Source organism: Salmo salar, chromosome 20 (assembly GCF_965601325.2).
Source record: "Salmo salar chromosome 20, fSalSal1, whole genome shotgun sequence".
Lineage (NCBI taxonomy): Eukaryota > Metazoa > Chordata > Actinopteri > Salmoniformes > Salmonidae > Salmo > Salmo salar.
The window spans coordinates 16,077,612-16,102,744 of NC_138310.1; the positions used below are offsets into that span (position 1 = coordinate 16,077,612).

At 40.8% G+C, this 25,133-nt stretch overlaps 1 protein-coding gene across 2 annotated transcripts in view; it reads left to right on the forward strand.

Annotated features, from left to right (window-relative positions):
• Nucleotides 1–25,133, forward strand: part of trpm3 (transient receptor potential cation channel, subfamily M, member 3) — a 254,242-nt gene that overhangs the window by 189,377 nt on the left and 39,732 nt on the right. For both annotated transcript variants that reach the window (XM_045703003.2, XM_014160648.3), the window contains exons 14-16: nt 4,834–4,863; nt 12,511–12,803; nt 24,539–24,767. In XM_045703003.2, coding sequence (XP_045558959.2) covers nt 4,834–4,863; nt 12,511–12,803; nt 24,539–24,767 — 552 coding nt within the window. The remainder of the gene's footprint in view (nt 1–4,833; nt 4,864–12,510; nt 12,804–24,538; nt 24,768–25,133) is intronic.

Sequence of the window (25,133 nt, forward strand, 5' to 3'; positions counted from 1 at the left end):
TGCTGCAGAGATGGTTGTCCTTCTGGAAGGTTTTCCCAACTCCAGAGCAAAACTCTGGAGCTCTTTCAGAGTGGCCATCGGGTTCTTGGTCACCTCCCTGACCAAGGCCCTTCTCCCCTGATTGCTCAGTTTGGCCATTCGGCCAGCTCTAGGAAGAGTCTTGGTGGTTCCTAACTTATTAAGAATGATGGAGGCCATAGTGTTCCTGGGGACCTTCAATGCTGCAGAATTTTCTTTGGTACCCTTCCACAGATGTAATCGGCCTGTGTGTAGCTGGTGTGGAGGAGTCAGGCGCAGGACAGCAGATATGAGTAAGGAACGTAATTTACTCAAGGAATCAATAAAATACAACACAATAAACTAGCCCACAATAACGGACCGTATACATACAAACAATTACTCACAAAAACCATCGGGGAACAGAGGGTTAAATAATAAACAAGTAATTGGGGGATTGAAAACAGGTGTGAAAAACAAAGACAAAACAAATGGAAATTGAAAAGTGGATCGGCGAAGGCTAGAAGGCCGGTGACGTCGACCGCCGAACACCGCCCAAACAAGGAGAGGGACCAACTTCGGCGGAAGTCATGACAACAGATCTGTGCCTCGACAGAGAAAAAATTCTAAAAACCTGTTTTTGCTTTGTCATTATGGAGTATTGTTTTTAATTTTTAATTTCAACTTTATTTAACCAGGTAGGCTAGCTGAGAACAAGTTCTCATTTACAACTGCGACCTGACCAAGATAAAGCAAAGCAGTGTGACAAAAACAACAACACAGAGTTACACATGGAATAAACAAATATACAGTCAATAATACAATAGGAAAAGTCTATATACAGTGTGTGCAAATGAGGTAGGATAAGGGAGGTAAGGCATTAAATAGGCCATAGTGGCGAAATAATTACAATATAGAAAATAAACACTGGAGTGATAGATGTGCAGAAGATGAGTGTGCAAGTAGAGATGACTGCTATGGTGTGTGGTCATCCACACCCCCTCCCAAAATGGCTGCTGTGCCATTTCTTCCCCTTGCATTACTTGAAATAGATCCAGAAAAACTAGATGTGTAAATCTGGTAAGTCCAGAACTGGCATAGCCCTTTAATGGGTCCTTTAAGACAATCTGATCTGACACACTGAACTCTGTCTGAGAAGTAGTTGGTGAACCAGGCGTGGTAGTCATTTGAGAAACCAAGGCTGTTGAGTCTGCCGATAAGAATGTGGTGATTGACAGAGTCGAAAGCCTTGGCCAGGTCGATGAATACAGCTGCACAGTATTGTCTCTTATCGATGGCAGTTATGATATCGTTTAGGACCTTGAGCGTGGCTGAGGTGCACCCATGACCAGCTCGGAAACCAGATTGCATACCGGAGAAGGTATGGTGGGATTCGAAATGGTCGGTGATCTGTTTGTTAACTTGGCTTTCGAAGACCGAAGAAAGGCAGGGTAGGATAGATATAGGTCTGTAGCAGTTTGGGTATAGAGAGTCTCCCCCTTTGAAGAGGGGGATGACCACGGCAGCTTTCCAATCTTTGGGGATGTCAGAAGATACGAAAGAGAGGTTGAACAGGCTAGTAATAGGGGTTGCAACAATTTCTGCAGATAATTTTAGAAAGAGTGGGTCCAGATTGTCTAGCCCAGCTGATTTGTAGGGGTCCAGATTTTGCAGCTCTTTCAGAACATCAGCTATCTAGATTTGGGTGAAGGAGAAATGGGGAAGGCTTGGGCAAGTTGTTGTGGGGGGTCCAGGTCTGTTGACCGAGGTAGGGGTAGCCAGCTGGAAAGCATGGCCAGCCGTAGAAAAATGCTAATTGAAATTCTCAATTATTGTGGATTTATCGGTGGTGAAAGTGTTTCCTAGCCTCAGTGCAATGGGCAGCTGGGAGGAGGTGCTCTTATTCTCCATGGACTTTACAGTGTCCCAGAACTTTTTGGAGTTTGTGCTACAGGATGAAAATTTCTGTTTGGAAAAGCTAGCCTTTGCTTTCCTAACTGACTGTGTATATTGGTTCCTTACTTCCCTGAAAAGTTGCATATCGCGGGGGCTATTCGATGCTAATGTAGGATGTTTTTGTGTTGGTCAAGGGCAGTCAGGTCTGGAGTGAACCAAGGGCTATATCTGTTCCTGGTTCAAAAAATGTTGAATGGGGTATGCTTATTTAACTTCTATGGGCTAGGTGGAACGCTTGCGTCCCACCTAATCAACAGCCAGTGTAATCCCGTGGCGCGATATTCAAATACCTCAAAAATGCAAAAACTTCAATTTTTCAAACATATGACTATTTTACACCATTTTAAAGACAAGACTCTCGTTAATCTAACCACACTGTCCGATTTCAAAAAGGCTTTACAACGAAAGCAAAACATTAGATTATGTCAGCAGAGTACCCAGCCAGAAATAATCAGACACCCATTTTTCAAGCTAGCATATAATGTCACATAAACCCAAACCACAGCTAAATGCAGCACTAACCTTTGACGATCTTCATCAGATGACACACCTAGGACATTATGTTATACAATACATGCATGTTTTGTTCAATCAAGTTCATATTTATATCAAAAACCAGCTTTTTACATTAGCATGTGACTAGCATGTGACTAGCATTCCCACCGAACACTGCCGGTGAATTTACTAAATTACTCACGATAAACGTTCACAAAAAGCATAACAATTATTTTAAGAATTATAGATACAGAACTCCTCTATGCACTCGATATGTCCGATTTTAAAATAGCTTTTCGGTGAAAGCACATTTTGCAATATTCTCAGTAGATAGCCCGGCATCACAGGGCTAGCTATTTAGACACCCAGCAAGTTTAGCACTCACCAAAGTCAGATTTACTATAAGAAAAATGTTATTACCTTTGCTGTTCTTCGTCAGAATGCACTCCCAGGACTTCTACTTCAATAACAAATGTTGGTTTGATCCCAAATAATCCATAGTTATATCCAAATATCGGCGTTTTGTTCGTGCGTTCAAGACACTATCCGAAAGGGTAAATAAGGGTGACGAGCATGGCGCATTTCGTGACAAAAAATATCTAAATATTCCATTACCGTACTTCGAAGCATGTCAACCGCTGTTTAAAATCAATTTTTATACCATTTTTCTCGTAAAAAAGCGATAATATTCAGACCGGGAAAGCCTGTATACGTACAAAGAGAGAGAAAATAAATACATCTCGTGTCCTCGTGCACGAGCGTGAGTCTCAGAGTACTCTGACCAGCCACTATCCAAACGCGATAATGTGTGTTCAGCCAGAGGCTGCCTCGATATCATTCAGCTTTTTCCCGGGTTCTGAGAGCCTATGGGAGCCGTAGGAAGTGTCACGTTACGGCAAAGATCCTCAGTCTTCAATAAAAAGAGCCAAGATGAACAACAACTTGTCAGAGAGGGCGCTTCCTGTTTGGAATCTTCTCAGGTTTTTGCCTGCCATATGAGTTCTGTTATACTCACAGACACCATTCAAACAGTTTTAGAAACTTTAGGGTGTTTTCTATCCAAAGCCAATAATTATATGCATATTCTAGTTACTGGGCAGGAGTAGTAACCAGATTAAATCGGGTACGTTTTTTATCCGGCCGTGTCAATACTGCCCCCAAGCCCTAACAGGTTAAGATGGTGAGGAAAGCACTTTTAAAGAATAACCAGGCATCCTCTACTGACGGAATGAGGTCAATATCCTTCCAGGCTACCCGGGCCAGGTCGATTAGAAAGGCCTGCTCGCTGAAGTGTTTTTGGGAGCGTTTGACAGTGATGAGGGGTGGTCGTTTGACCGCAGACCCATTACAGACGCAGGCAATGAGGCAGTGATCGCTGAGATCCTGGTTGAAGACAGCAGAGGTGTATTTGGAGGGCAGGTTGGTTAGGATGATATCTATGAGTGTGCCCGTGTTTAGATGTATTTAATCAATTTTAGAATAAGGCTATAACAACAAAATATAGAAAAAGGGAGGGGGTCTGAATACTTTCCGAATGCACTGTATGCATTTCCAGACTGGTCTCAAAGAGGTAACATACTAAAAGTAAATCCGGGACACTCAAATGAGTATGATATGTTACGTTTGGTATTGTTACATAAGATAGAAGGTTACTTAAGGCAAAAATTAAAGAAGTGTTGTTGGTCAAGGAGGATGGGTGGGTATATAATGCGACCATCTAGTAACCCCAAGGTCGCTTGTTCAAATCTCATTACAGACAACTTTAGCATTTTTACTAATTAGCAACTACTTAGCATGTTAGCTAACCCTTCCCCTAACCCTAACCTGAACCCTTTTAGCTAATCCTTCCCCCAACCATAATCCTAACCTTGACCCCTAACCCTTATCCTAGCTAATGTTACCCGGCTAGCTAAAGTTAGCATTAGCCACCTAGCAACCCCTAGCTAACGTTAGCAACAACAAATTGGAATTTGTAACATATCATATGTTTTGCAAAATAGTAGCATATTGTACGTTTTGCAAATTCAAAAGACATACAAATTCCAATCCGTAGCATATTGTACAAATTGCAATTCTTAACATATCATACAATTTGTAATTCATAACATATCATACAAAATGAATGATGGAGATCCACAAATTTATACATGCCAAACACAACATAACATATCATCCTACATAGAGTATTTGACTTTTAAGGACAGAATAATAGGAAATGCTCTGAGACCAAGATGGCATTTCTCTCTGTATTTGAACACTTGGCCTTGTGAGTGTGTGGAAGTGGGTCTGTCTGTGTCCCTTTAAGTGTGTGCATATTTTTTTATGTGATGAATTCCCCTTGACGGTGTTGATTTCTCAATAACCATGTTTTTGTTACCTTTCCAGCCCAAAGCCCTGAAACTGCTGGGGATGGAGGTGAGTCTGGGTTACAACATGGTTATTATTTGGTTACAATTTGGTGTATTCCCCTGGATTGCATAATGAGTGCCTGGTAACCCTTCATTTTACAGCACGGTATTTACTAGGTAATAATTAGGTAAATAACAAGTAACAAAAAGTAAATACATGTTAACAATTTAGTCCCACATGTAATTACCTGAAATCAAGTAAGTAAGTACTACATGCTTAATTAGTGAATAATAAATGTAACTAAATGTAATTATACAGTAGTCCCCTTTAGCCCAAAAGTATGTATTGAGGATGTTATAAGTAAGTACAACTTATTATGTAAATACCTAGTAACAACATCTGCAGATATTTTATTTACTACCAAATACTTACCACATGAATAGATTCAAGTCAATCATCCTGACATTGGTATTTTCTCAAGTGGTTTTTATTTACTTTTCCTTTAGTTACCATTTATGTTTGTACCTAAAGGGCTGTAAAACAAAGTTGTCTGTTTCCAGGTAGATACAACGTAGTTACTTGTGAAATACCACCACTTTGGATGACTCCATCTCATGAAGACAACAGCAAATATGTCTGTGATCTTACCCTATTGTTTCATGGGACCACCTTCACACTTACAGGGTAGGTACAAAATAAGGGCTTTAAAATGAAGCCGTTGCTAATACCATGTAAATACCACATACTTGCAGGTCGACAAATGATTTAGTCAAATGTAGACATAATGTAATACGTCATTGTTCTGTAGTTACTAGGTATGTACAGTACCTTCACAAAGTATTCACACCCTGTGACTTTTCCCACATTTTGTTGTGTTACAGCCTGAATTTAAACTGGAGATGTTGTGTCACTGGCCTACACACAATACCCCACCATGTCAAAGTGGTATTGTCTTTTTCAAAATGTTTACAAATATAAAAAAATGAAAAGCTGCAATGTCTTGATTCAACCTCTTTTTTTATGGAAACCTTAAATAACTTCAAGAGTAAAAATCTGCTTAATAAGTCACATAATACATTGCCTGGACTCACTCTGTGTGCAATAATAGTGTTTAACGTAATTTTTGAATGACTACCTCATCTCTTTACTCCACACTCCGCACATGTAAAGTCCCTCAGTCGAGCTGTGAATTTAAAACACAGATTAAACAACAAAGATCAAGGATGCTTTCCAATGCCTTGCAAAGAAGGGCACCTAATAGTAGATGAGTAAAAAAAGCAGACATTGAATATCCCTTTGAGCATGATAAAGTTATTAATTACACTGGATGGGGTATCAATATACCCAGTCACTACAAAAATACATATGTCCTTCCTACCTCATTTGCCAGACAGGAATGAAACTGCTCAGGGATTTCACCATGAGCCCGCTGGTCTTTAAAATAGTTACAGAGTCAAATGGCTGTGATAGGAGAAAACTGAGGATGAATCAACAACATTGCAGTTACTCCACAATACTAACCTAAATGACAGATTGAAAAGAAGGAATAAAAATGTTCCAAAACATGCATCTTGTTTGCAATAAGAAACTAAAGTAAAACTGGAAGAAATGTGGCAAAGAAATTAACTTTGCGTCCTGAATACAAAGATTTATGTTTGGGGCAAACCCAACACAACACATCACATTATACTCTTCATATTTTCAAGCATGGTGGTGGCTGCATCATGTTATGGGTATGCTTGTCATCTGCAAGGAATAGGGCGTTTATTAGGATAAAAATAGATGGAATAGGTCTAAACAGGCAAAATCCTACAGGAAACCCTGGTTCAGTCTGCTTTCTAAGAGACACAAATTCACCTTTCAGCAGGACAATAACGTAAAACACAAGGCCAAATATACACTGGAGTTGCTTACCAAGATGACATTGAGTGTTCCCGAGTGGCCTTGTTACAATTTTGACTTACATCAGCTTGAAGATCTATGGTAAGACAATGATCAACAACCAACTTGACAGAGCTTGAAGATTAAAAAAAATGTTTTTAATTGATTAGACAATCAAGGTGTGCAAAGCTCTTAGAGAATATCCAAAAATACTCACTGCTGTAATCGCTGCCAAAGGTGATTCTAACATGTATTAACTCAGGGGTGTGAATACTTATGTAAATTAGATATTTCTGTATTTCATTCTCGAATAAATTGGCAAAAATGTCTAAAAACATATGGGGAATTGTGGGTAGATGGTTGAGGAAAAAAATCTATTAAATCCATTTTGAATTCAGCTGTAACACAACAAATGTGGAATAAGTCAAGGCGTATGAATACTTTCTGAAGGCACTGTATGTTGTAACAGGGCTGTAAAATAAAGTGGTGTCTGTTTCTAGGTAGATCCCACAAAGATGACAGCAAATCTGTCTGTGATCTTACCCTTTTTTTTTTTACATGATATCACTTTCACTCTTACAGCGTAGGTACGGTGTAAGAAGGTCATGAAATTAAGCTGTTCCCTATTACCATGTACATACCAAATGCTTTCAAGTTTACTACAGTGCAATTTAAAAGTGGGAACATTTCACAATGAAGACAAGCACACATCTCAGAGTGAAGCTTATTTATTGAGAATCAACCAGAGGTAAGTAGAAGCACATTGTATTAGAACAGAGGTTTGGAAAGTGTGAGGTGCGCCTCCCCAGGGAGGAGCCAGAGAGTTTCAGGGGAGGCGTGAAAGGAAAGCCAAGTCTAACTGTCTTTGGGTCTCTAATAATTAATAAATATTAGGCTTGTTTCTTGCTACAATCGCGGGGGAAAACATATTTTAATGGCTACATTTAAAAAGAGGGGTATCCCAGCATTCTAGTGATAGTACGTTTATTTCTCAACTCCTAAATTTGCGGCTTTCTTGATGTTCTCTGAAGGGAGGCCCACTAGAATGACTAGGTCTACATTCCAATCATGAGCTAACATAAAAGATTGCTAGCCAAAGTAGATGAGAAGGAAGATAACAGTCTATTTCACTTAACAGAAGAAATGCTGCAAATTTACTGAGAGTATACACAAACTATGCGTACATAAAACATTTCCACAAGCATATTATATTCTAACAAGACAGTATCTAAACACGCAAAAGAGCTAGATACATTCTATACAAAAACAAGCTAAGCTAGAAAATTAAGCTAGCTAGCATACTAACACACAATGCAATAACAATAGCGATTAGTTAGCTTAAATTAACTAGCGTGCCAGCAGAGTGTCGGAGCTAGAATAAACATATAAAACATAATTCCGATATAAATCACTGCATGTACTTAACTCTGCAGTTTTCGAATTTGGTTTTCAAAATAAAAGTCTGCAATAAAACGCTATATATTTGATACGAAATCAACATTATTTTTTGTCTTGCATATAGTGCACAATGTTACATTAGAATGCACAATTATACTTACATTGTGAGAAAATATCCCAAAAAAATTGTATATGTTTTTTAAATGTTTCTACTATGGCAAATTTCCAAAATTATATTACCCGGAATTGACTCGTTAGTGTTGCTATGAATACACTAAGCTAGCTACTTTTCAATGTCACCAGAGAGGTGGACAAAATAATCACATTTTTGGGGCGGAGACATACAGTAGGTATCTCATCATTATATCCAAATCTCTGATGTCACCAATGATGTACAAGCTCACCACAATCCATAGCAATCCTTCTTTTTATAGCCTTAAAAGTGCCATCATCTGTTAGTACACATATTGATTATCATGATGTGAGCATTACCATGTCGTTATTTAGTCAAAAATTTTACTTTTACCGGAATTAAAAGATTGCTATTTATATTAGCCTTCCATTCAAATGAATGGTGTTTAGCCGGAAGTTTGGTTTCTACATAGATATAAATGCAGTTCACTTTTGTTGTGGTGCTAACTTGTATGGTTATATGATTGTACATTAATACAAATATGTTTCTACTGACCTCTTGTTGATTTTCATTAAATAAACTTGAAATGTTCCCACTTTTATATTGCACGGCAGTAAACTTGAAAGTATTTGATATTTACATGGTAATATGAACAGCTTCATTTTACAGCCCTCTTATCCCGTACCAACCATATAAGTGTGAAGCAAGTATCACATAACAACAGGGTAATAGCACAGACAGATTTGCTGTGGTCTTTGTGGGATCTACCTGGAATCTACCTGGAAACAGACCCCACTTAATTTTACAGCCGTTACAACATACATACCTGGTAACTCCAAGAAAATTACGTGGTACATTATGGGCTCCCGAGTGGTGCAGCGGTCTAAGGCACTGCATCTCAGTGCTAGAGGTGTCACTACCGCCCCTGGTTCGATTTCAGGCTGTATCTCAACCGGCTGTGATTGGGAGTTCCCTAGGCCGGCACACAATTGGCCCAACGTAGTCCGGGTTTGGGCTAAGAGCGTTAGTTGACCTGCAAGTATCTGGTATTTACATGTTATTAGCAACAGCTTCATTTTACAGCCCTCTTGACGTGTACCTACCCTTCAAGTGTGAAGGTGGTACCATGAAACAACACTTTTCACTTTTCATAAAATAATTGTTAAACACTATTATTGCACACAGAGTTCATACAACTTATTATGTGACTTGTTAAGTACATTTTTACTCCTAAACTTATTTAGACTTGCCATCACAAAGAGGTTGAATAATTATTGACTCAAGATATTTCAGATTTTCAATTTTAATTAATTTGAACAAATTTCTAAAAATATTATTCCACTTTGACAATATGGGGTATTGTGTGTAGGCCAGTGACACAGAATCTCAATTTATTAAACTTTTAATTCAGCGTCACGTCCTGACCAGTATAAGGGGTTATTTGTTTTTGTAGTTTGGTCAGGACGTGGCAGGGGTGTGTTTGTTTTGTGTTGTCAGGGTGGGTAGTTGTTCCGTATGTAAGCTGTGTGCCTTACAGGACAGTTTTTTCATCGTTGTTTTTGTTTAAGGGTTTATTTTGGTTTTCTTCACAATAAAGAAGAAGAGTATTCACATTCCCGCTGCGCCTTGGTCCCATCTTTACGACGAACGTGACATTCAGGCTGTAACACAACAAAATGTGGAAAAAGTCAAGGGGTGTGAATACTTTCTGAAGGCACTGTACATACCTAGTAACTATAGGAAAATGACTTGGTACATTATGCCTACACAATAATTTACTAAATCATTAAGAGCATTAGTTGACCTGCAAGTATCTGGTGTTTGCATGGTATTAGCAATGGCTCCATTTTAAAGCCTTCTTACCTTGTATCTACCCTGTAAGTGAAACAACAGGGTAAGATCACAGACATATTTACTGTTGTCTTTATGGGATGGAGTCATCCAATGTGGTGGTATTTCACAAGTAACTACATTGTATCTACTTGGAAACAGACACAACTTCATTTTACAGCCCTTTTGATACAAACATTTATGGTAACTGAAGGCAAAGTCCTTAGAAACAACGTGACTTGAAGGTATTCATGTGGTAAGTGCATAGTAATAAATAAATCACATGGTAATAAATATCACCTGGTAATAAATCACATGGTAACAAATCACATGGTAATAAATATCACATAAATGTTGTTACTACAGTAGGTATGTGTATAATAAGTACCTAGTACTTACTTATAAGGTCCTCAATACTAAACGTTGATACTAAAGGGGACTACTATAGTGCATTCGGAAAGTATTCAGACCCCTTGACTTTTTCCATATTTGTTTACATTACAGCCTTATTCTAAAATGGATTCAATTGTTGTTTTTGTTCCTCATCAATCTACACACAATACCCCATAATGACAAAGCAAAAACAGGTTTTTATAAATGTTTAGCAAATGTATTACGAATAAAAAAACTGACATATCACATTTACATAAATATTTAGACCCTTTACTCAGCACCTTTGGCAGCGATTACAGCCTTGAGTCTTCTTGGGCATGATGCTACAAGCTTGGCACACCTGTATTTGGGGAGTTTCTCCCATTCTTCTCTGCAGATCCTCTCAAGCTCCCTCAGGTTGGATGGGGAGCGTCGCTGCACAGCTATTTTCAGGTCACCCCAGAGACTCTGGCTCCGGCTGGGCCACTCAAGGACATTCAGAGACCTGTCCCGAAGCCACTCCTGCATTGTCTTGGCTGTGTGCTTAGGGTTGTTGTCCTGTTGGAGGGTGAACCTTCGCCCCAATCTGAGGTCTTGGGCGCTCTGGAGCAGGTTTTAATCAAGGATCTCTCTGTACTTTTCTCCGTTCATTGTTGCCTCGATCCTGACTAGTCTTCCAGTCCCTGCCGCTGAAAAACATCCCCACAGCATGATACTGCCACCACCATGCTTCATCGTAAGGATGGTGCCAGGTTTCCTCCAGACGTGACGCTTGGCGTTCAGGCCAAATAGTTTAATCTTGATTTCACCAGACCAGATAATCTTGTTTCTCATGGACTGAGAGTCCTTTAGGTGCCTTTTGGCAAACTCCAAGTGGGCTGTCGTGCCTTTTACTGAGGAGTGGCTTCCGTCTGGCCTCTCTACCATAAAGGCCTGATTGGTGGAGTGCTGCAGAGATGGTTGTCCTTCTGGAAGGTTCTCCCATCTCCACAGAGGAATTCTGGAGCTCTGTCAGAGTGACCATCGGGTTCTTGGTCACCTCTCTGACCAAGGCTCTTCAATTCCTCAGTTTGGCCAGGTGGCCAGCTGTAGGAAGTCTTGGTGGGTCCAATCTTCTTCCATTTAAGAATGATGGAGGCCACTGTGTTCTTGGGGACCTTCAATGCTGAATAAATGTTTTGGTACTCTTCCCCAGATCTATGCCTTGACACAATCCTGTCTCTGAGCTCTACGGATATGTCCTTTGACCTAATGGCTTGATTTTTGCTCTGACATGCACTGTCAACTGTGGGACCTTATATAGACAGGTGTGTACCTTTCCAAATTATGTCCAATCAATTGAATTTACCACAGGTGGACTCCAATTAAGTTGGATACAACTCAAGGAGCTCAATTTTGAGTCTCATAGCAAAGGGTCTGAATACTTAGAGTTGAAGTCGGAAGTTTACATACACCTTAGCCAAATCCATTTAAACTCAGTTTTTCACAATTCCTGACATTTAATCCTAGTAAAAAGTCCCTGTCTTAGGTCAGTTAAGATCACCACTTTATTTTAAGAATGTGAAATGTCAGAATAATAGTAGAGAGAAGGATTTATTTCTGCTTTTATTTCTTTCATCACATTCCCAGTGGGTCAGAAGTTTACATACACTCAATTAGTATGTGGTAGCATTGCCTTTAAATTGTTTAACTTGGGTTAAATGTTTCGGGTAGCCTTCCACAAGCTTCCAACAATAAGTTGGGTGGATTTTGGCCAGTTCCTCCTGACAGAGCTGGTGTAACTGAGTTTAGATATCAGTTGAATGAGATATAGAAGTAATATGGAAACACCTGAATAAATATTGGAATAAATGTCAGAATTTCCTAAGCAAGCAGACAGACATTAAACACCAAGGCCTTTTCTCAGTTCTCAACTCTCAGGACTTTCATGCCATGGTACTTCATCCATCTCTCCAAGGCCTTAGCCAGTGTGAATTATATTACATGATCAAACTCTCTCTAAATGTATATTTGTCTCCCTCGATGGGCAAAGGCTGAGCATCACATCCAAAAACCCATGAATCCATGTCTCTGCTCTCGTCTTGTGCGGCCTGAGGCAGGATGACATGCCGATCCGGAGGAGTCGCCAGAAGACTACACGTAAGCGAGAGGAGGAGGTGGACATTGACCTGGACGACCCTGAGATCAACCACTTCCCCTTCCCCTTCCACGAGCTGATGGTGTGGGCCGTGCTGATGAAGCGACAGAAGATGGCACTGTTCTTCTGGCAGCATGGGGAGGAGGCCATGGCAAAAGCCCTGGTGGCCTGTAAGCTGTGTAAGGCCATGGCCCACGAGGCCTCCGAGAACGACATGGTGGACGACATCTCACAGGAGCTGAACCACAACTCCAGGTACTATCGACCACAAGACACATACACATAGAGATGAAAAGCACACACACCCACACACCACACACACACACACACACACACCACACACACACACACACACACACACACACACACACACACACACACACACACACACCACACACACACACACACACACACACACACACACACACAAAAACAGTCATCCATACACTTGTTTGTAGAAATTTTTACAAAGGGACACTCAAAGTCAATCATAAATTAATCATTGTTTATTTGTCAGCACGCTGGAGAGGTTCCAACCAACTCAATGCACCATAGTACACATGGCAATCAAGAGCTCTGTCTGGGCAGTCCCAGCAGTTGTCTTATACACAGACAAGTTATATTTGCATGATGTAGCATAATTACCTAATCATTACAGTTTTGTTTCATTCATATGACCGACCAATACTGGTTCATAACATGTGACAGACCAATACCTCACGAGGCTTCTTATCTCTAAGCTGAGACATTGAAACAGAGGTATCTTTTGTTCGTTCTCAAAACAATATCTGGGCGTACTGCCAAATTTCAGCTACTGACAGTGAGGATTTGTTCAGTCAGCCATTTGCATGAACACAGAAATTGGTTTATAGAACAGCACATCGATAGAACACAGAAAACAGTTATAAGAAAAGCACTAGCATCCATTACATTCCATCCTCTTATCACTTGTGTGATAATAATCATTACATTTTAATGTAAGCATTTAGATTTTAGCTTCTGTAAGGGAAAGTAAGGGAAATCAAGACAAAAAAACAGACACTTCATCATTTCAAACCCTTCATTCTGGGTTGTACAATTCAATTAGTATGGTAATACTATAATCTGTAAGAACTAACGTTGGAGATGCGAAGCAGGTACGGAGAGTGGAACATTTAATTTAGCACAGACATGGAACAGGACAGGAACAGCGTCAGAACCGGGTAAGACAAAGACATACGACAATTAATGCTGAAGCGGGGAACAGAGCTGGGGAACAGACAGCTATAGGGGAGGAAATAACACAGGTGATTGAATCCAGGTGAGTGCAATGAATCGCTGATGCACGTGATGAGCGAAGCAGGTGTGCGTAATGATGGTGTCAGGAGTGCGTAATGCTGGGCAGCCTGGCGCGCTCGAGCACCAGGGAGGGAGAGCGGGTGTAGGCGTGACAATACCCCCCACCCCTCGGACTAGCCTGAGGGGCCGGCCAAGGCATGGGCAATGGACCAGCCGGCTGGGGCATAGAAGCCTGACGAATCCGGTTGAGGCGTGACAGCCTGATGATCCCGCTGGGACGTGGGAGTCTCATGGGCCGTCTAAGGCGTAGACGCCTGGCGAGCTGAGGCGTCAAACCCAGACGATCCAGCTGAGGCCTGACGTGGCTTCATAAGGAAATAATTCTATCTCATAAGGTAATGGTAAAATAGACTAGAGACTGCTCTCTCTCTGTCCTTAACGTAGTCTGAATCACACATAGGACTATTGATCAATTCTAAACTTCTTCTTAATTATTTGCTTTTACATAGCGTATAAAAAAAATGTCTCCTCTCTTCCTCATGAGAGTTCGTACTGTTAGGTGACCTAAACTGGGAAATGCTTAACACCCCGGCCATTCTACAGTCTAAGCTAGATGCCCTCAATCTCACACAAATTATTAACCTCTATGGGCTAGGTGGGACGCTTGCCCCACCTACTCAACAGCCAGTGTAATCCCGTGGCGCGATATTCAAATACCTCAAAAATGCAAAAAATTCTATTTTTCAAACATATGACTATTTTACACCATTTTAAAGACAAGACTCTCGTTAATCTAACCACACTGTCCGATTTCAAAAAGTCTTTACAACGAAAGCAAAACATTAGATTATGTCAGCAGAGTACCCAGCCAGAAATAATCAGACACCCATTTTTCAAGCTAGCATATAATTTCACATAAACCCAAACCACAGCTAAATGCAGCACTAACCTTTGATGATCTTCATCAGATGACAACCCTAGGACATTATGTTAGACAATACATGCATGTTTTGTTCAATCAAGTTCATATTTATATCAAAAACCAGCTTTTTTTACATTTACTAAATTACTCACGATAAACGTTCACAAAAAACATAACAATTATTTTAAGAATTATAGATACAGAACTCCTCTATGCACTCGATATGTCCGATTTTAAAATAGCTTTTCGGTGAAAGCACATTTTGCAATATTCTCAGTAGATAGCCCGGCATCACAGGACTAGCTATTTAGACACCCAGCAAGTTTAGCACTCACCAAAGTCAGATTTACTATAAGAAAAATGTTATTACCTTTGCTGTTCTTCGTCAGAATGCACTCCCAGGACTTCTACTTCAACAACAAATGTTGGTTTGGTCCCAAATAATCCATTGTTATATCCAAATAGCGGCGTTTGGTTGGCGAGTTCAAGACACTATCCGAAAGGGTAAATAAGGGTGACGAGCATGGCACATTTCGTGACCAAAAAATTCTAAATATTCCATTACCGTACTTCGAAGCATGTCAACCGCTGTTTAAAATCAATTTTTATGCCATTTTTCTCGTAAAAAAGCGATAATATTCCGACCGGGAAATCGTTTTTTATTACAAAGAGAGTGAAAGTAAAAGCATGCTATCCCCTCATGCACGAGCCTCAGTCTAATGGCCCTCTGATAGAGCACTTGCCAAACGCGCTAATGTGTTTCAGCCTGGGGATGGAATTACATCGTTCAGCTTTTTCCCGCCTTCTGAGATCCCATGGGAGCCGTAGGAAGTGTCACGTCATGCCAGAGATCCCCTGTATTTGTTAGAGATGATCAAGGAGGGCAAGAAATTGTCAGACAGGCCACTTCCTGTAAGGAATCTTCTCAGGTTTTGGCCTGCCAAATGAGTTCTGTTATACTCACAGACACCATTCAAACAGTTTTAGAAACTTTAGGGTGTTTTCTATCCAAAGCCAATAATTATATGCATATTCTAGTTACTGGGCAGGAGTAGTAACCAGATTAAATCGGGTACGTTTTTTATCCGGCCGTGCAAATACTGCCCCCTAGCCCCAACAGGTTAAGGAACCTACCAGGTACAACCCTAAATCCGTAACCATGGGCACCCTCTTAGATATCATCCTTACCAACTTGCCCTCTAAATACACCGCTGCTGTCTTCAACCAGGAACTCAGCGATCACTGCCTCATTGCCTGCGTGCGTGATGGGTCTGCGGTCAAACGATCACCCCTCATCACTGTCAAACACTCCCTAAAACACTTCAGCGAGCAGGCCTTTCTAACCGACCTGGCCCAGGTATCCTGGAAGGATATTGACCTCATTCCGTCAGTAGAGGATGCCTGGTTGCTCTTCAAAAGTGCTTTCCTCTCCATCTTAAATAAGCATCCCCCATTCAAAAAATGTAGAACTAAGAACAGATATAGCCCTTGGTTCATCTCAGACTTGACTGCCCTTGACCAGCACAAAAACATCCTGTGGCATTCTGCATTAGCATTGAATAGCCCCTGCGATATGCAACTCTTCAGGGAAGTCAGGAACCAAAATACTCAGTCAGTTGGAAACCTACGGCTAGCGTTTTCAAACAGAAATTTGCTTCCTGTAGCACTAATTCCAAAATGTTTTGGGACACTGTAAAGTCCATGGAGAATAAGAGCACCTCCTCCCAGCTGCCCACTGCACTGAGGCTAGGAAACACTGTCACCACCGATAAAGCTACGATAATCCATCATTTCCATAAGCACTTTTCCACGGCTGGCCATGCTATCCACCTGGCTACCCTTACCCCGGCCAACACCTCAGCACCCCCTGCAGCAACTTGCCCCCCCCCCACTTCTCCCTCACCCAAATCCAGACAGCTGATGTTCTGAAAGAGCTGCAAAATCTGTATCCCTACAAATCATCTGGACTAGACAATCTGGCCCTCTCTTTCTAAAGTTATCTGCCGAAATTGTTGCAACCCCTATTACTAGCCTATTCAACCTCTCTTGCGTATCGTCTGAGATCCCCAAAGATGGGAAAGCTGCTGCGGTCATCCCCCTCTTCAAAGGGGAGACAACTTAGACCCAAACTGTTATAGACCTATATCCATCCTACCCTGCCTTTCTGAAATCTTTGAAAGCCAAGTTAATAAGCCGATCACCAACCATTTCGAGTCTCATCGTAACCTTCTCCAAATAGCGACGTTTTCGAGCTGGTCATGGTCAATCTGGTTTCCGAGCTGGTCATGGGTGCACCTCAGCCACGCTCAAGGTCCAAAACTATATCAAAACCGCCATCGATAAAAGACAGTACTGTGCAGCATCTTCATTGACCTGGCCAAGGCTTTCGACTCTGTCAATCACCACATTGTTATCGGCAGACTCAATAGCCTTGGCTTCTCAAATGACTGCCTCGCCTGGCTCACCAACTACTTCTCAGACAGAGTTCAGTGTGTTAAATCGGAGAGCCTGTTGTCCGGACCTCTGGCAGTCTCTACAGGGTTTAATTCTCGGGCCGACTCTTTTCTCTCTATATATCAATTATGTCGCTCTTGCTGCTGGTGATTCTCTGATCCACGTCTACGCAGATGACACCATTCTGTATACATCTGGCCCCTCTTTGGACACTGTGCTAACAAACCTCCAAACGAGCTTCAACGCCATACAACACTCCTTCCGTGGCCTCCAACTGCTTTTAAATGCTAGTAAAACTATGTGCATGCTCTTCAACCGATTGCTGCCCGCACCCTCCCACCTGACTAGCATCACTACCCTGGACGGTTCTGACCTAGAATATGTGGACAACTACAAATACCTAGGTGTCTGGTTAGACTGTAAACTCTCCTTCCAAACTCACATTAAGCATCTCCAATAAAACATTTAATCTAGAATCGGCTTCCTATTTCACAACAAAGCCTCCTTCACTCAAACCGCCAAACACATCCTCGTAAAACTGTTTATTCTACCTATCCTTGACTTTGGCGATGTCATTTACAAAATAGCCCTCAACACTCTACTCAACAAACTGGATGTAGTCTATCACTGTGCCATCCGTTTTATTACCAAAGCCCCATATACTGCGACCTCTATGCTCTCGTTGGCTGGCCCTCACTACATATCCGTTGCCAAACCCATTGGCTCCAGGTCATCTATAAGTCTTTGCTAGGTAAAGCCTCACCTTTTCTCAGCTCACTGGTCACCATAGCAACACCCACCTGTAGCACGCACTCCAGCCGGTATATTGCACTGGTCATCCCCAAAGCCAACACCTCCTTTGGCCACCTCTCCTTCCAGTTCTCTGCTGCCAATGACTGGAACGAATTGCAAAAATCTCTGAAGTTGGAATCTTACAGTTGAAGTCGGAAGTTTATATAGACCTAAGCCAAATACATTTAAACTCACTTTTTAACAATTCCTGACATTTAATCCTTGTAAACATTCCCTGTCTTAGGTCAGTTAGGATCACCACTTTATTTTAAGAATGTTAAATAGAGAGAATGATTTATTTCAGCGTTTATTTCTTTCATCACATTCCCAGCGGGTCAGAAGTTTACATACACTCAATTAGTATTTGGTAGAATTGCATTTAAATTGTTTAACTTGGATCAAACATTTCAGGTAGCCTTCCACAAGCTTCCCACAATAAGTTGGGTGAGTTTTGGCCCATTCTTCCTGACAGAGCTGGTGCTACTGAGTCTGTATGCCTCCTTGCTCGCACACGCTTTTTCAGTTCTGCCCACACATTTTCTGTAGGGTTGAGGTCAGGGTTTGTGATGGCCACTCCAATACCTTGACTTTGTTGTCCTTAAGCCATTTTGCCACAACTTTGGAAGTATGCTTGGGGTCATTGTCCATTTGGAAGATCCATTTGCGACCAAGCTTTAACTTCTTAACTGATGTATTGAGATTTTGCTTCAATATATCCACATCATTTTCCTACCTCATGATGCCATCTATTTTGTGAAGTGCATCAGTCCCTCCTGCAGCAAAGCACCCCCACAACATCATGCTGCCACCCCCGTACTTCATGGTTGGGATAGTGTTCTTCGGCTTGCAAGCCTCCCCCTTTTTCCTCCAAACATAATGATTGTCATTATGGACAAACAGTTCTATTTTTGTTTCATCAGACCAGAGGACATTTCTCCCAAAATTGTGCAGTCGCAAATGGTAGTCTGGCTTTTTTTATGGTGGTTTTGGAGCAGTGGCTTCTTCCTTGCTGAGCGGCCTTTCAGGTTGTGTCGATATAGGTCAAATTGTACTGTGGATATAGATACTTTTGTACCTGTTTCCCCCAGCATCTTCACAAGGTCCTTTGCTGTTGTTCTGGGATTGATTTGCAGTTTTCGCACCACAGTACGTTCATTTCTAGGAGACAGAATGCGTCTCCTTCCTGAGTGGTATGACGGCTGCGTGGTCCCATGGTGTTTATACTTACGTACAACTGTTTGTACAGAAGAACATGGTACCTTCAGGCATTTGGAAATTGCTCCCAAGGATGAACCAGACTGACTGATTTATTTAGATTTTCCCATGATGTCAAGCAAAGAGGCACTGATGATAGGCCTTGAAATACATCCACAGGTACACCTCCAATTGACTCAAATTATGTCAATTAGCCTATCAGAAGCTTCTAAAGCCAGGACATAATTTTCTGGAATTTTCTAAGCTGTTTAAAGGCACAGTCAACTTACTGTATGTAAAATAAATAAATAAATGTGGTCAGAGGTCAGTCAGCCCTATTAAGTGAGTGTTTGTTTTCCTGTACCTCAGCCATTATTTAAAGATATTTCAAACATGTTGTGTATCAGGTTTACATTGGGCTTTTCAGTACACTTCTTCTAATCAAGAGAATTTACATGTGTGCAACCAAAACTCTGACAATAGAAACGATCATTTGAGTACAGCATTCTTTCTAACCCGTGAAAAAACCCCACACTTCTAAATCAAACAGAATATTAACCACCTACAAATATTCATTAACAGGTGGGTTGTATGTGGGTGCTGGCATGTGTGTGTGGCAAAATGTGTAGGGTAAACACAAACAAAATGGCCAGGCCTTGCATAATTTGGGAGGTCCCTTAACAGCTAGCTCCGGGCACTTTTAACTGCTCTCCCAAGGCCTTGCCTTATGAAGCCTTTCAAAGGGAGAATCATTGATAAACATGAAAAAAAATCATTGGTAGCGGACATTCCATCAGTCCTGGAAGAAAGAAAATAAACTATGTTACATTTTAATCAGTCTTAAAAATGTGGAATCATTAATTGAGTATACTGCATCTTGTGTAGGAAGTCTCAATAAACCCTTGTGTATACAGAATTATACTTCAGACACATGTATACTTCAGACATATCAGATGATATGGTGCCCTGTAAAGCTGAATTGGGCACCTTCTAAAGTAAACACTTCTCTTGTAATCTTAATCTTTTTGACCTGTTGCATTGACATACAATTATGTACAAGCTGTCCCTAATTTCCCCACTGTGTTTCTCACAGCCTGTTTGATTTCAGTGTGTATACCTTCAAAAAGTTACTCTATATTATTATTACCAATCTCTATTGGATATTCACTTTCTGCTTCAATATTTATTAAATGTCAAGTATTTTAAGATTCATCTGTAATGCTTTGGAGGGATCAATATGTATCAACTTGGTTGGCACTGTCTCAGTCCCCAGTAGATGGCATTCTCTGTCCATAATAAGTCTCTACCTAACACTTTAAACTGTTGAGTAGGTGAATACAGAAAATCATTGGTTCTATTTAACAAGGTATGGGCTTATTTCAAAATGCATTACCAGGCTGGAGGAAATCTTCTACCTTTCTTTTTATAGTTTTATTGGTTAGGGGAAAGTCAAGTCCCATACAACGCTTTAACCTTATCATACCTCAAATTACCCATAAAGGGACCATTCTGAACATTCCTCAGAAGAGTTTTTTCACCACTTACTTACGTCTACATGTGGTTGTGCAAGTTGCATATTATTATTATTTTTCTCTTCTTACTTCATCAGATCATCATAGTAACCCATTATACTCAATATTATGTTACTTTAACTCCAGTAACCCATTATACATTTGTGTTACATCGCAAATTCCTCCTCTAGACTAGTGTTCTATTCATACAGGGGTTTAGATATTTACACTAGTTCAATTTAACAGCATTTTTGGAAATAGTTCTCTCTTCTTTCATATCTCCATACATAATAACGTTATACATCAAACTCCATTATCCTCATATAATCCAAAGCCATGTTAATCTCAGAGACATGTTATCCTCGTTACTAACGAGACATGTTATCTTCTGAGACGTTATGTACCTGATTTCTGAGACATGTTAACCTCTACGTGTAGATCCAATGGCGGTGTTGGACAGACCACTAGATAACGTTACAGATCCGCTCACACAGAACTGGAAAACTAAGCTCACTGAACTGGAAAACTCAGCTCATACTGAACTGGTTGTGGCATTCATTCACCTCTTTCACATGTAAGCCAGTCCCCTGACAGCTCTGATTCACTCAATACTTAATAGCTTAATTTCAATCCTCTAATTATCAACATTTCAATCAGCTAATTATCCTAATGTCAAATTCCAATCTTATTAGTAATCATTTCAATAATTTATTGTCCAAATGCCAATCAGCTCTTGTTATCCAAATATCAATCTTTCAGCTTATTATCCCATATCTCACAATCACACAACTTTCACATCCACATTCACTTAGTACTATTCCCAAACACACTTGGTAATCTCCTCATTACCCCATGCATCGTCAATGATTCTCTCTTGTCGTTACTTGCAATGCACCATATGTATCTTCACTATGCATATAAAATAGCACAGAGTGTACCTTATGCTATTCTCTACCAGTGGCTGCAGACCATGTGGACATTTCCCTTATAAATGCCTACAGACAGCTGTCAGCGGGACATGGTACCGTTACTTGCCCTCGCTCTAGTCTTCTCTCTAAGACTAGCTCTAGCCTTCTTCCACGTCATATGTATCTTCAACCGTTCCTCTATAGTCTCTACAGTCACCATAGTCTCTACAGTATCCACGGTCCCTGAGCATCTGTAGTCCCTGAGCATCAATTGTCCCAATAGCACCATAGTCCCTATAGTTATCGCATCTATGGTCCCTACAGCATCTATAGTCCCTCAGCATCTACAGTCCCTCAGCATCATAGTATCAATAGTATCAATTTACATAAACGCTATGGTCTCTATAGGCTCTATAGTCTTGCTGCTTCCCATAAATGTAAATAACACCCGAATTCAAAAATACCTTGTGTTATTTTGTAGGCTAGTGGTACCCTGCTTCTACATCTTTATGTTAATTTTTATTGGTTGTATACATTTTGTATATTTTTATACAGGTTAATTTACATTGGCTAACTGAAATCAGTTGCCGTCAATTGTTCGCAGATGATGTGTCTCCTCCTGGGCAGCTCATAGCAAGGGTCTGGTCTGGTTGGGTCCTCGTCCTCTTTTGGTCAGACCAGAATGTCCCTCACGCTTCATAAAATGTGACACCGGTTTTCCTCACAGACCCCCACTGGAAAGCTCCGCAGGCAGAACCCATAATCTTGTACGTGACCCCAAATTGTCATGGAAATTCTTACACAGGGACACTCAAAGTCAATCATAAATTAATCATTGTTTATTTGTCAGCACGCTGGAGAGGTTCCAACCAACTCAATGCACCATAGTACACATGGCAATCAAGAGCTCTGTCTGGGCAGTCCCAGCAGTTGTCTTCTATTTGGCTATACACAAACACGTTATATTTGCATGATTTAGCATAATTCATTAATAATTACTGTTTTGTTTCATTCATGTGACTGACCAATACTGGTTCATAACATGTGACAGACCAATACCTCACGGGGCTTCTTCTCTCTAAGCTGAGACCTTGAAACTGAGATATCTTTTGTTCGTTCTTAAAACAAGGTCTGGGCGCACTGCCAAATTGCAGCTGCTGATAGTGAGGATTTGTTCAGCCACTTGCATGAACACAGAAATTGGTTTATAGAACAGCTCATAAATAGCACACACAAATGAGTTATAAGAAAAGCACAAACATTAAAATTCCATTACACACCCATATAAGCATTCTGAGAGAGATTCTAACAGAGCGTTCGCAGTCTATTTTCTAGGCTGTGCCTCTTATATCATGGAAAGTTTTCTTCTGAATGATTAAAGTTGAACTGGGAGTCTGCACTGGAGCAGCATTCACACTCCTCTTCACATCGTGACCTGCTTTAGATAACACACAGATCTCATAGGACCACCATACATAAATGCAACTAATAATACCAACACACATACTCTAGCTAATGACACACATGTAGTTTAGCTAATGGCATGTGTGTGGGATGAAAGTGTGTGTGTGTGTGTTCTTGCTCAATTAAAAAGACTGTTATGGAAATGTTGGAAGTTGGTTATAGGAAAGAACTCCCAGGTGCCACACACACACACACAAACACACACAAACACATACTGCCATACTCCTCAAAGCCCTGACACCTCTCTTTCTGCCAAGTGCAAACCCATTTGGTTTGTATTTTCCGCAGAGATTTTGACCAGCTTGCTGTTGAAGTCTTATCTTAATCCTTTGACTAGTGTGTGTACATAAAGCATTTGTGTTTGCGTGTGTGTGTGCGTGGGCGTGCGTCTTTGTATATGTGCGTTTCCATGTGTGTAGCAAAACTTTCCATGAGAGGCACAGCCTAGAAAATAGACTGTGAACGCTCTGTTAGAATCTCTCTCGGAACGCTTATAATGTTTGTGCTTTAATGTTGGTGCTGTATGATACAACAGGTTACCAACATATTCAAATCATACCATGGCTATAATTTAACATATTTGCCACTAGAAATGTGTTCATTTGCTGGTAGAAATGTGTTCAACATCCACTGAAGTAAATAAAGGTGAAATAAAATAAAGGTACAATTTATTTTAAAAGCAGCTATCAAGTTTACTAGATAGCTACAGTAGTTGCTGTGGTATCCAAACAAACAGACTTGCTAGTTTAGCTAATCAAACCATCAGTTTCAGAAAGTTACTCAGCCCTAGCTTACTGTAAAAAAAAAAAAAAAAAAGAATTTAACAATACCAATACTGTTTCGACTTTCACATTCAAAAGCTGTAAGGGCTGTCGTCACAAGAAAACCAAGATGCAGCGGATGTTGTGGATTCATTATGAATATTTAATAAAATGAACCACTATAAACAAAACATAAAACAGCAACGATAGCAAACAGTCCTGTCTGGTCAAAAACGAACGAGACAGAAAACAATCACCCACAAAACCCAAAGGAAAAATAGGCTACTTATGTGTGACTCCCAATCAGCAACAACGAACTTCAGCTGTGCCTGATTGGGAGCCACACACACGGCCCAAAACAAAGAAATACAAAAACATAGAAAAATGAACATAGAACGCCCACCCAATGTAACACCCTGGCCTAACCAAAAATAAAGAACAAAAACCCCTCTCTATGGCCAGGGCGTTACAAAAGCAGCTCAAACAAACTTGTAAAAATAAACTTATCGCCATTGAATTCACCCGTGCAAATATACTGTGCGTTATAGGGAAATAATGCACGCTCTAGAATGCCCTTCAAGCCAATCAGAAAGGGGTATTTAACAATGCCATGGTATAACACTTAATTACGTTTATATGTCAAACTGCAATGTAGCGTAGTTCATCTCAAACATTCACTGTGTGACATCCTATGTGTGTGTTTCAGAGAGTTTGGACAGTTGGCTGTGGAGCTGCTGGACCAGTCATACAAGCAGGACGAGCAGATGGCCATGAAGTTGCTGACCTATGAGCTGAAGAACTGGAGTAATGCCACCTGCCTGCAGCTGGCCGTGGCCGCTAAGCACCGTGACTTCATTGCCCACACCTGCAGCCAGATGCTGCTCACTGACATGTGGATGGGACGCCTGCGCATGCGCAAGAACTCTGGGCTGAAGGTCAGAAGGGCCAGGGGTCACACGGTGCATTGTCTAAATGGGGTTTCAGAGGTTGACCATCTGACTGATTGACTGACTGACTAACAGACATACTTATGGAAGTAGATTTTATTGTAGACTACTGTAGATTTTAATTGAAGGTGAAGCATTACCATACCCAGCTGGCAAAACGTGTTGCAATTACCCTGTTTGACCCGCTGGGCATAATGGCTAATGATATCCCATATTTGAGCTGTCGCTTGACCATTCCTAACACTGTTCATGTTGATTTACGCACCTACAGTTACACTGTAAAGGTTTGTGCTATTACTCAGCCCAGGCAAGTAGGTTAGCCATTGAGTTGGCTGAGGTTTGACAGCATACAGC